Source organism: Poromitra crassiceps (genome assembly GCF_964638095.1).
Source record: "Poromitra crassiceps genome assembly, chromosome: 13".
NCBI lineage: Eukaryota > Metazoa > Chordata > Actinopteri > Beryciformes > Melamphaidae > Poromitra > Poromitra crassiceps.
In genome coordinates, this window is record NC_139644.1 from 44,631,539 (window position 1) to 44,644,639 (window position 13,101).

Below are 13,101 nucleotides of genomic sequence, written 5' to 3' on the forward strand. Positions count from 1 at the left end.
TGAAAACCAGGCCTATTCACTGCGCCAGTGCACTTGTGCCTCTCCCCTGTCACCCTTCTCTGTCTCTCTCTGAAACCAGGCCTATTCAGTGCGCCAGTGCTCTTCTGCCTCTGAGTCACCCTTCTCTCTCTCTCTCTGACTCCCTCGCTCAAACAGACACAACACATAGCAGCACCCAGCTTCCCATAGGAAATAGCAGTTGTAAGTTTACTGCCTGTGAATGTCCACTCCCAGCATGCAATTGGGTCCTCCATTTCGCTACTAAATAGAGCCGAAATAGATATAAAAGGTAGATCTAAAATAATGTGTAATGGTAAGACAACCTGCAATTGTCGAACATTTCAATATTGGACCAAATAAAACATGAAATGAAACACCACCCTATGTGAAACATATATGTCCTCTTGAGCCTATATATACCCTGTGTGGATTTAACGTGATTTAGGTAAGTGACAGCGGAACGCGCTTCGGAAGCTTCTACTGTCATCTGCTATACTGTGATGTGCGCTCCAATAACTTCGCCCTACTCCACATTTAGTTTTACAATAAAAACACATTTATGCAATGACTTTACATAATGTAGGGTATATTTATGTGCATCATTCTACCTGCAGCAGGGGAGAGAAAACGATATCTTTCTGGACAAACTTTCACCAATCTAATAGGCTATATTTTTCTAGCTGATGCGTTTAGTACATTATTTTCACTTTGATCTTGCTATAGTGTAGCGTATTTACATGCTTGCAGTATTGAAACTGCAGTTAGATTGGTTTGAGAAGCATAATAATATGGAATAATAGCCTATAATGCAGACAGACAGGCTGGATGAAGGGAGGGGGGGGGGGGCAGAGCGTTTGGCTTTCGTCTGGTTTTGCGGGATCACTGGAATTGGAGCTAAAAAGGCAAGCGTGCGATTCGTTTATTGCACTTATCCAATGAGCATGACGGTGCATAATTTTACGCCTAAAAGGCGTGGTTGTAATGCTTTGGGCTGCATCTAGCGCCAGCACGACGATATCAAGTGCGCCTTTCCACGCCCACTGCTTTGATCTGCGCCTGCCGCTCGGCCTAGAAACTGCAACGATGCAACGATAGGGGCCATTCTGTCTGTTTCCACCTGATTAAAGAAAATATGTGATGTGATGTTGACTCATGGTTTTCTGTATTACATAAAATATCACATGTTTCCTTTAATCAGGTGGAAGCATTTTTCAATCAAAGGTGAAACGACACAGATATTAGCGAGACTTACCCTATACCTCAATTTAACATTAGCTCCGGTTAGCCACCGTAACGTTAGCCGGCTGTTTTTGGAGCCACTGACGGACACAAAACCTGGACGTTTCATTTCGGGTAAAACATGAAGGGTTTTTATATGGATTATGCCAGCACTGGGAGTATGAAGTGCTTTGAATGTGCGGATATTTAGTCACAACAAGCAGTTTTCTTACATTTTATAAACAGTGGAAATGTAAATATACCTAGTTTCTAATAATATAAACATGATATCTCTCTTTAATTGATTTGTTTGTGTGAAAGCTAAGATGGCCTCCTACATGTGAATAAGTCCAGATCCAGATAGAAGCATTACAACAGTAATAGGACAGAAAGAAGTCTGTTAACTCTGCCTCACATCATCGATAACTGATCAATAACTGATCAGTTGCATTTATTTCCTTTGATGAGGAAGAAGGTGCCTGTGGCCACGCCCAGCAGAGCAACAGTCAGACCCAGTCCACAAAACACTGCAGGTCCGATGGTCCCTGGCTGCTCCTGCTCCACATCTGAGGAACAAAATGCATGAACACACGTGTTAGCTGTAGGTTTGGTTGGTGCTAGCTATCTGTAGTTTTGGTTGGTGGTAGCTAACAGATGGAGGTGCATCACCCCAGAATCGGGTCAGCGGCCGGCTCAAGGCTGGATGCTCCACAGAACAGCTGTAGGTGTCCCCAAGCTGTGGGATGAAGCTCAGCCTGGAGACCTGGGTGAAGGTGACGTCTTTGTTGAAGTAGGCGTTGTTGAGGCTGGTTCCTTTGGTCATGTTCTGGTCATTCTTGGTCCAGTAGACCTTGACGGGAGCTGGGTAGAACCTGCTCACATGGCAGATGAGGTGGTTCTCCACTCCGAGCTCCACAACCTCTCTGGTGTAGATGAAGCTGTGAGGAGCAACTGCACAACAACAGCATGGTCAAATTATTGCATATTTATTACAGTAATGTAACGCCTCAAGTTATTCCTTAGCTTCGGTTTTTATTAGGGCTTCAGGCCCAGAGGGGCTAAAACCATATTGCTTTTGTAGTTTTTTATTATTCTTCATTATCATTGTTGTTGTTGTTATTCTTCTGCTGCGACGCAAATTCCCGTGAGTTGGTACATCGCAGAGACATGAAATTTGGCCCAATGACAGACATGCTCCAGAAATAATTTTTGAATCGGCATTATGGGGGCGCTGTAATTAAAGCTTACAATTTCAAAATTTGAAAGGCCATAACTTCCACGCGTTTGTTTCCATAATAATATGTTCCTCAAAGTTTTTGAGATATTTTGAAAGTTTTGGAAAACACATATTTGACATCTCCTCTTTCCACCAAAATTGCTAGTTAGCATATAGGGACCAATAGCTCTACAAGTTGTATTTATGGATTTTTAAAATCTACTTTCATTTAGAAGATCTAGGGCCCTATCTTGGTACAGGCGATATCTCCTATTTGCACTTGCATGCGTACCTGTTTGCGTGCCTTAACAAGTCCACCACGCGCAAGTGTCCAGGTGTTATACCGAGTTTTGCATCCCCTCCTGGCCGTGGTGTATCCATGTAATAGCAGTAAATCAAGTCCATTCTCATAATTGTTTCCAAACTTCTCAGCCTCATCTGGATTTAACCAAATCGCCCAAAAAATGGGCATGGCCTAACACAATAATGGCCGTAACGGGACACCCGAAAGGAGATGCATTGAAAAAGTTTGATCTGATTACCTGGTTGCCTTGTTTTAATAAATCTTGGTCATTGAAGGAAGTTTTGTGTTGACTGAGTCAATCAATCTCAATAAGGTATTTTGGTGGTCTATTTTACAAATGTGAAGAAGTTACAAGATTTAGTTTGAGACTGATTATTTATTATCTGCTTTCTCTGTGAAGCAGTCAAATTTTACATTAGACTATGACGGAGGCAGACAGACAGAGGCTGCTCCGAGGCACTGAAGGCAGGTCAATTGACTCGCCTCGCTTTGTCCAAGCCATGCCCACTTTTCAATGGTCAAATCAAACTCGTCCACATGCCTCTCTACCCTGTTTCGCTTGTAATGTCACGATAAGGAGTCACATACTCTGGAAATACCAGATCAACTTTAAACTTTGTCATCTTTCCTTACCGAGCTGCAGAGGAGGGTAGTTGTAGTCACGTTGAAATTGTTTCAGCAGGCCAGGGCAGTTGATAAACGCTTGATAGAAAGCATAACCATACAGATAGTCTGGGAAGGTCACATTAGTTACAAACTTCGGCAAAGTCTCAACTCCTTTCTTGTTTTTGAAGTCTGCGTACCAAATCTCTTCACCATCCAGTCCAATCATACACATTTCATCAGTGTCTGAACAGCCACGGGTCCATTTAAACTCGCGTACAGCTGAGAGAAGATGAAAAACATTCAAAGATGTTATCCAGTCATGTTTGTAAAGAGTTTGTCTGTTTATTGTTTTCATATTAAAACAGTTAATAAGAGTGAAAAGTTGAACACTGTCCTCTCTCCTCTGAAGTAAAGCAGACACCTGTAAATATCTCACTGACTCTAAGACTGTCTCTGGTTCAGAAGTGTCTGTCTTCAGCAGAAAGTCTGCATGCAGCTCAACTCAAATGATTTTCACATCAACATGAAAAGTGAGTGAGGCTAAATGTGTGATGTACTTACTGTTTGCTGTGGCACCAAGTAGACATGAGAGGAAGAGTAGGGTCTGTGAGCTCTTCATCTCCGTGTTGACTTCGCACTGACTGCTGCAAACAGAAGGAAACAGATAGATAACTTATCTCACACACAGCTCCACCAATCACATTACAGCTTTGAGTTGCATCATTCGTTTCCAGGTAGACACAGAGAGGGGGAAAGCACATATTATTTACTTAAGTAGAGGTACAGGTACTTACAGGGGAGGGCTACAATGCCCAGACTTGCTATTGGACAACTCAAGTTAGAACAATACAGTTGTATTATTTGATAGAAAACTCACCAGCATGAAAATATATTGAATCTTGGTAAAGTTCCAGCATACAGGTACAGTACATACTCTATATTGTGCCAGGTAGGGCTGATGGAGGTTTTAAACTGTGGGCTGTTAGGGAGTAAGGCAAATGAATTATGTTTTAGTCCTAAGGATGAGAATATTAAGATAATTGAGCAACTGGTTTTCAACATTGTTCCCCGCATTTTTTATATATATAAATATCTATAGGTCAGGTGCTTTATTGGATCTAATCAAAAACAATCATTGGCCATCCTATACTGTAACAGCTCTTGGTCTAGGTAAACAGGAGGCAGAGTCTCGACAGGTGGTGGTCCACAGTTTATTGGCTCTCACTTCGCACCATGGTAAACACCGTGAAAACTATAAGGCATACAAAAACACAAATATATAGTTTCCACATTGAATCAGAATGGTACACTAAACAAGTTAAAATATCAAAAATACAAAGTATCATTACAAATATCAAATAATCAAAATACGCCATTTATTAAGCTACATTTAAACTACTAAAATACACATTTTATTAAGCAAGTTAACTATTAGCTTAGTCAAGTCAAGTCAAGTGCAATGAGATAAAGTGCAAAACATTCAAGTCGATCAGACTACACATCCATTTAATTCATGTACCAGAAATCAAAAGGCAAACAAGTATGTCCGCAATACACGACAATTAATCAACCAAACCACATGACCAAAATAAAGTAGGCCACATTCAAATTTATACAAAAGAAAATATCCTGCGGATAACAAACAATTGAGTGTACCTCATTCCGTTCACCAAGGGTGTTAACAACACTGTTGCCTGCTGCTACAACAGGACATCTCATAACTGCCTGATGACATCAGAATCGAGCAAATGCGTAATATCACTTCCAAAATACCAGCCAGTGACATCACTTGCACAAGATGGATTCGCCCAGGTCAACTGCTGACCTACAGGTGACAGGTGACCAGAGGTGTAGTGCTATCTAGAGAAGTAGGGGAACGCACCTATATGGGGAACACCTGCACACGCACAGGTCCCAACAAAGCACCCCCCCCCCCCCGCGCACGCACACACGCTCATGTAGCTTATTAATTAATTAATTAATCGTTCTTATATCAACGAATTAAACGAGCAAACTCACGGATTGCTCAAGTACTGCAAACCACTGTCACTGACACACGACTTCAGCAGTAAGTTATCAACACAAACCGCTGAACAATCTCTCAACCAGCGATCACACAAGTTGCACAATTGATCATCATTTGGCACGGCGGCCGGCATTTTTAGAATTTTGTGGCGAATTCTGGTGATGCAAATTGCAATGGCGTGATTGATTAACGCTAACTTTTGATTCAACCGTGTTGAAAAGAAACACGCTTTTAACATTGTTTCATCATGCTTGTAAACGTACCTTTTTAGCAGCTGGTCCGAAAAATGAAAGGATGTTTGGCTGCCTTTTTCATCTTTACTTGTTAAAGTGAGGTACTGGGGGAAAAAAATATATTTTGATGCTGAAAAATCCAGCAGCCTAGCTGTTTCAGTATAGCTTTTATTAAACCGAGGTTTCCCCCGCGCTGTAGCTAGTTAAGGTGGAATGTTTCCTTTTCCTTCAAGCCACGAGTTGATGCCATGTGAATCATTCAGCCTAAGGTGGAATGTTTCCTTCTTTCTTCAAGCCGCGAGTTGATGCTGTGTGAATAATTCAGCCCACCTTAACTCATTGAGTGCCATGGACGGACATGTTCGTCATTTCAAATAGTAACGTAGAGTGCCAAGGACGGACATGTTCGTCAATTGCGTTTTTTGACGGTGGGGCGTCGATCAAAGCCTTCTGCCTCTCCTGTACAAATATTATAGCTATTGGAGGTCTATAACCTATTTTACAGAACCCTTAGGTGGCGACAGTGCTCTCCAGGTTAACAGAAAGGCAGAGAAAAACAGAGAATAAGTCGTTGGGGAAACGGAAATCGCATCGCATCCGTATGCATCGATATGCATGAAGCGTTTTAACGTTAGATGTGCCTGCAACAGGCAGCAGCCAATCTGCTCCCACAATTGAGCTCCTCCACTGCTGCGACAGCCCATTCGCATGATCATCGTTATTATTCTCAACTGGAAGCATACAGTAGTAGCCGGTGACAAACACACGCGGAAAAAGCTGGATGTCGCCGCGCACCCTTCACAGTGCAGTCAGAGCAAACTCAGCAGAGAGCCACCTCCCATACAGGGAGGAGTGTGCAGTTGAGGCGAGGCGGGCGGGGGGGGGGGGGGGGGGGGGAGCAGCACACAGCCACACAACACCCAGACAGACCCAGGCAGCAGGACAGGGTTGGCAAACGCAAGCCAGAATATCCGATGCCCACCAGCAGCAAGAAGCTGCAACCAGCAGCGCACGCAGGGGCCAGCTAAAATAACCATATATATATGGTTGCAGCTAAAAATATTATTCTGCCAAACAAAATTCCCTGGCCTCACTGTTTTATTGAAGGAAATTATTTTTGAGGTGTGACTACATCAGAAAATTAGCTTCAGAGTCAGTGATGTGTTTGAAATGTTTAATTTCACAAAAGGGCCATTATCTCAGCTTCTAGAAAAAAAATGCTCTTTTTTGTTAAATCAAGCTATCTTCTCCGGCTGATAACTAAAGAACGGAAAATGATATCAATAAACCTGTTTTTGCTGATGATAGAAAAGAGTCTAATCGTTCTTTTTGCGTGTTCATTGTTTACATAGTAATATCACACAATATTCTGTGGGCCTCGAGAAATCACTGAAAAAAGCTCTGAAACTCTGGCACTGGGAGCGTCCGTTCTCCAAAAGTGGCTGGCACTCAATGAGTTAAATATAGGACGAATGACAACGTGCCAAGTTTCACTCGTTTTATTGGCTCGACATGCACACACACACTGACACACACAAAACACCCCTAGGAGAAGTATGGGAACGCCGTTCCCCCGCGTTCTACCGGCACTACACCTATGCAGGTGACTACATCAGGCAGTTGTGATGCCATCAGTAATATCCGTCTCTGGGCCCTATCTTCGTACGGTGCTATCGTTTGTGCTGCGTTTGCACGCCTCTTATTGCTATCAGCGTCTTAAGCTATCGTCTGCGTCCACCGTCCAGTTTTGCACTGGGACGACACAGTTGTATGCATGGCCCAGGCGTGTCGATGGGCCTCTAGCCTATCATCATGTGTCTCGCGCAAGTGTCATTTAGCGCTGTGGGGAAGATACCGTCGGTATGTGCCGAGCGCAAAGAGAGGTTTGGGCGTTACCCGTTCCAAAATAGGCGCTTCAGCGCAATGTGTTAGAAAAAGAGGCCTGGGGTGCTCTCAATTCTAACGCCAGCAAATAGCTGGTCTTAGCACAAACAACCCCCCTACGCCAGGCGTATGCCTGAACGCACACAGTATTCTCCGGCGCAGTGCAGGAAATCCTCGCTTGGATAGGCCCATTACGCACGGCTCGCGCGCAGACACACTTCTTCAGAATGCGACGTTGATTTTCAACTAACACTGCAGAAAAAAAACACCTTGATTTAACAATGAGAATTTGTTTGTCATGATTTTGTGCGAAAAAGTGATTTGCGTTTTGAATTGGAATGTATTATGTGTGACATCACAGTTGACATTACTTCCATCATCACATGACATCATAGTTGAACAATTGCAAAATACATTCAACATTTGTTCGAGTGACATCACCGATGACATCACAACTGCCTGTTGACATCACAGTCGAGCAATTGCGTGACATCACTTCCAGTTGTGTGGCATCACTCGCCAGTCACTCGTACGAGATGGATTCGCCCAGGTCAACTGCTGACCTACAGGTGACTACATCAGGCAGTTGTGATGTCATCAGTAATGTCACTCGAGCAATTGTGTTCTTAGTTAAAATTGGTTAAGTAGTGTTTGTATAGAGACTCTTACTTTGGGTGACTTCACAGTTGGGCAATTACAAATGCATTCAACACACACAAACCTGATAGGCAGCATGCTGTTAGATGATGCTGGAGATCAGTGGTTTGCAAACTGTATCCGTAGGGCTACATGGAGTCTATTCACCGTATTATTTGCCCATATAAGGACGCTTCTGCATGACGTCATTTCGTCTTTCCGTTTTAGATCCGGAAGTAGATTACGCCTACCGTAATCATTTTTAGACTTGCCAAAAAGCTGTTTTCAAGCAAAAAAATTGTTTTAAAGTTTTAATATTTTTCCGGGTGAGAATGTAACATTCCAAATATGTGACCATGCAGTTTATCAGAATAACGCCTATTTGGAAATATTTAACGAGCAGTGAGAACTGAGAGCGCTGGCTGTGTGACCTGTCGGACTAGCTAATATCTGTCAACCCCCTACTACTGGCAGTGAGAAAACACTGTTGACTTGCTTTTGTAACAAACGTTCAATGCCGACCGGGTACAGCCATCGGCTCCTCACAGCAGTAACGCTATGAACATGTAACTGAAGTTGGCCGCAGTGTAGCTTCTAAATGTTGCCAAATTTCATTCATAGTGACGTTTTGTTTTGAAATTGGCCGCCAACTAGCGCTGAACCGGAAGAACAAATACAATTGCGTCTAATGCGGGAGAGAGAAAAAGTGGGCGTGGTGAATAAGGTAAATAGGCAGTCTAGATCTCACCCAGTAGCCTATGTCCATGAGCCAACACATCGTCAAAGTTATACACTTGACTTGCGGGGATATCAAAGGTGCTTAGTATTGATAAAGTTTCAGTGACTGATATCGCTATTTCTGATCATTTCTGTGTATTTTTGAAGCACTTCTTCTGCGTGTAACCGCAGGGACAAACAAGAGGGTCAGTGTGAGGCATTTTAAAGAGACATGAGAGACATGCTGATGGAAATGACAGGCCATGAAGCAGAAGTGGCTCTGGAATGTGACAAGTGACAATCATGATACTTTTGTCTGATTGTTACGTAATGGGGTGGTTGGAGGTGAAAGCCAATTGTTTCACGGGGGAGGGGGGTTTCACAGGAAAGAAAAAATGTCTGAGAGGAAATACAATAAAAGAAAACAAAAAACTTGTTTGACAGGAAAGAAAACCACACATAAAACGCACACGCACGCAGACGCACACACACACACACACACACACACACACACGCACACACGCACACACTATCCCTACTCTGCTTGGCATCACTCATTGTCAGTCTGCATGAGGCCGGGCCTGAACCTTAATTAGGAATAACATCACTGTTGTTCCGGGACTTTCACATCTACCTTGTTTGGTCTGGACTTTCCATTTTGACCCCAAAAAAAACACCCTCCAATCCAACCTCTCCCCGGGCCACAGTCCAGACCAAACAGCCGAACCTTGGTCCGATGAAGAGAAGTGGTCTCCGTCCGGATCAAACTGGACCATGGTTCGGTTTGTTTGTAGCGTGAACACATTTTTTGGATGGTTCGCATTTTCTCACCAATTACAGGAGGTTCCAGCAGACTATAGAGGAAAAAGGAGCCACGGTACAAGGAGAAGAGTTTTTAATTGAAATGATTTGGTGGGAAAGAAAAATTAAATCAGACGATGCTATAAAGTCACCTGGGGGTAAATCATATACATGATAACACTTTCAAGGTATTTTCAGAGTATGAGTATTTCAACACCCGGGTGTAACTTTATTTTATTTTTTTATTGAGGAGAGTGAGGCTACACTGCACAAGCATGTGAAACATCAAATTGCCTCCTGGTCTCTGCAGCATAGACTGTAGGCAACTAAGCAAAATAACAAATAGAGACGTGAATAAATATAAATGCTATTGCAATTGCTAAAATTGCCCTGGAAATTATCCAAAATCCCCCCGAAACATTTTAAAGCTGCATTCAGCAATGTTTTAATGAGACGTATCTTTAATGAGATACGTCCGTCCACCCTGCCTGCATGACTACAGGAGAGAGATAGAGGACAGCGGGGGTGTGGGGGTTCCAAGTCACTGACCAAACACTATTTCAGTTATTGCTGTCAGAATATAGAGCCATTTAACACTTATTTTAACACAAAAACATAGCTGAATGCAACTTTAATTTTCTACTCTGTTACTGTGATGTTTCCTATAACTTGTTGTCATAGCAATATCGGCCAACAAGTTTAGTTTCTGTGGTTTTAGCCTCTTCTCATGCCTGATAGAGAGAATATGTTGTTCTTCATGGCTGTCACGGACACTTGCTCTGTCACATTCCAGAAGCAGTGCACCTTATGGTCTAACAACGTTCAGTTCTTTGCTGTGGCAGCCAGCTGGCAGCTGAAAGGGTTTTGGGTGGGAGTACCACCTGAAGATTACCGCCACTGTTACGTTTCCGTGTTGACTTTGTTTAATCTGCCAAGGACCTGTCATGGCCCAGATGCCAATTAAAGATTGCGGCATCTTTGTCACTTTTTATCTGGGCTTACGTGAGAACAGACAAAAAGGCTTCCTCCCTTTGACATTATTAATGATACAAAGTGGGTTGATTACCGGTAAAACCATCCTTTAATACTTACAATAAAAATGTACCTCTTTAAAATACATTTGTGGCCACCACGCCCAGAAAGTGCACGTGTAGAAAACTAGTAGTATTATGTAACATAAGCCTGATAAATAAGAAGAATTCAGAGTCTGTGATGTGTGCGTGCAGAACAGGTGGAACGGCGCTGTCAAACAGGTGTGGGACGCTTGCAGGCTGGCAGGACGGGGAAAAGTATGTTCGAGATGTGCAGGCGCTCAATCGGAACATCGCTCTGGCGTCACTGATGACGCCAGCTCGAGTGACATCACTGTTGTTGTTTTTTTACCTTTATTTATACAGGGGGAGTCTCACTGAGCAACCCGATCTCCAAAAAAAACGTAAAATAGGAACGTTTGTGGACAAACGTTGCTATTTTACGATGTCGGCTAAGAAATTGTAAAATGGGAACGTATGCGTCTACAGCGGTGGGCGGGGTTTGGGCGTGTTTTATGGAGATTTTCTGTTTCTAACCCCTCCCCCTACTCTAATCCTCACCCTAACCACTCGGAACGTTAATATTTTACGTTTTTCGAGCCGAAATTGTAAAATAGCAACGTTGGTCCACATCGTTGGTATTATACGTTTTTCTAAGAGACTGTGTTGCACTGAGAGGAGAGCTCTTTTTCAGGAGCGCCCTGTTCACATTCACACACACATTCACACCTGGAAGCTGACCAGTACAACCACAGTCTGATCTGCTGGCCACTGAGCAGCTCCACTGACCAGTACAACCACAGTCTGATCTGCTGGCCACTGAGCAGCTCCACTGACCAGTACAACCACAGTCTGATCTGCTGGTCACTGAGCAGCTCCACTGGAGCAGTTGGGGTTAAAGGCCTGGCTCAAGGGCACCTCAGTGGTGGTAATGAGTGAGGGGAGCAAGCACTGCGGGGATCGAGTTTCTAGGATTTGGGGAAATAGGAGAATTGGGGGGATTTCAGTTTGAAAAGTGATAATTATTACTTTACTTACACTTTCTAAATGATCTTGTGAACCATTAACAACTCATGAATAAATGGTTTGTAATTGATATAATACTTATTTATAAATGGTGAATCTATCACTTACTAAGTATGAGAATACAATCATTAAACACATTAGAGATTAGGTTATTAATCGGGAATCAAACGTTTATAACTGTGTTTATGGCTTACTTACTTAATGCTTAGTAATGTATGGATAATGCTTTATAAATGATGAGTTCATGGGGAATTAAGTACTTGCTAATGCTTTATTAATGCTTTATAGTGTATAGTTATTATAAAGTGTTACCTTTTCTTTTGATTCAGTCACGTTTTCCCTCCTGTAATTTTTCGGTGTGCAGAAGCTTTGCTCCTTCAATCATCATGGGAATAAAATACCCCCCCTCTCCACACACACACACACACACACACACACACACACACACACACACACACACACACACACACACACACACACACACACACACACACACACTTTTTTGGGACAATCACCCTACAGCCCTTCAAATAATATTGCGACCCCCTGGGGGGTTTCGACCCCCAGGTTGAGAACCACTGCTGTAAAATATGCTGTATGAATAAACATTAGTACTACTAGTAAGTAATTATAGTGATACTGTAAAAGTCAGTGTTGCGGAGTAGTGAACTACATGCAATATGCTTGCTGGTCAATTTGAACTATTGTAACAGAGCAGGGGTGTGTCTTGAACCTGGGGCTCCCCGTCGTCAGACAGGCCGCTGCTGACCAGTCAGCCAAAGGGACAATCATCGTGCAAGGGCCATCCCAGGGTCGTTACATTTTTACATAGTGATTCAGTGAATGAATTTACTTGTAATTATTGTGTGTAGTTAACTACTGAAACAATGTTGGCACATTATGGTGGGGGTGCAGTGTGCCATAGTATTGATAATTCTACTAGGTGTAGAGGTGTCACACCATCTCACGTGTTGTTTATTCATGACTCACCAAACAACCAACACAAACACACCGGCAGCATTCACTTCCTCATACAGCTAACCTGAAAAAGCCTATTAGCCAGGCACAACTCCTTAGCTCCTTAAAGGAGCCCTGTTTCTACACCGAGGGCAAAGCTGTCTACTTCTGCATTGGTGTCAATGCAGCAGTTTCAAAAACTGCAATTGAGGGTGGCTGCAAGACCGAGTCAATCCCCATAGACCCCCCATGTTAAAATGCCCGTCTTTACATCGTAAATAAACATGTTTACATCGTGGTTCAAAACACTGTTTAGGTCTATAGCTAATTTCAAATTCCATAACAACTGGGGGTGCATTTTTAGAAAACTCACCCATTTAAAGTAAAATAGACTATAGAAAATACTGTTTTGGGTGTGATTAACAGGTTGCCGGTCCTGGAACCAA

The 13,101-nt window shown here is 42.9% G+C and overlaps 1 protein-coding gene across 1 annotated transcript; it reads right to left on the bottom strand.

Moving 5' to 3' along the window:
• Positions 1-803: 803 nt before the first annotated feature.
• Positions 804-3,983, bottom strand: LOC310787949 (H-2 class II histocompatibility antigen, A-Q alpha chain-like). The gene is made up of 4 exons (XM_083649393.1): positions 3,906-3,983; positions 3,372-3,623; positions 1,888-2,169; positions 804-1,784 (listed from the first exon to the last, which is right to left on the bottom strand). Exons 1-4 carry the CDS (start codon positions 3,961-3,963, stop codon positions 1,660-1,662), a joined length of 717 nt encoding a protein of 238 aa, XP_083505519.1. The 5' UTR covers positions 3,964-3,983; the 3' UTR covers positions 804-1,659.
• Positions 3,984-13,101: the final 9,118 nt, after the last annotated feature.

Bases quoted from the DNA above. Each gene is read 5' to 3' on its own strand.
- LOC310787949 (XM_083649393.1), bottom strand. From the start codon at position 3,963: ATGAAGAGCTCACAGACCCTACTCTTCCTCTCATGTCTACTTGGTGCC. The intron at 2,170-3,371 runs GTAAGGAAAGAT...GTTGTTGTGCAG, and splicing joins CTACCCTCCTCTGCAGCTCG to TTGCTCCTCACAGCTTCATC. The intron at 1,785-1,887 runs GTGATGCACCTC...TTTGTTCCTCAG, and splicing joins GCCGCTGACCCGATTCTGGG to ATGTGGAGCAGGAGCAGCCA.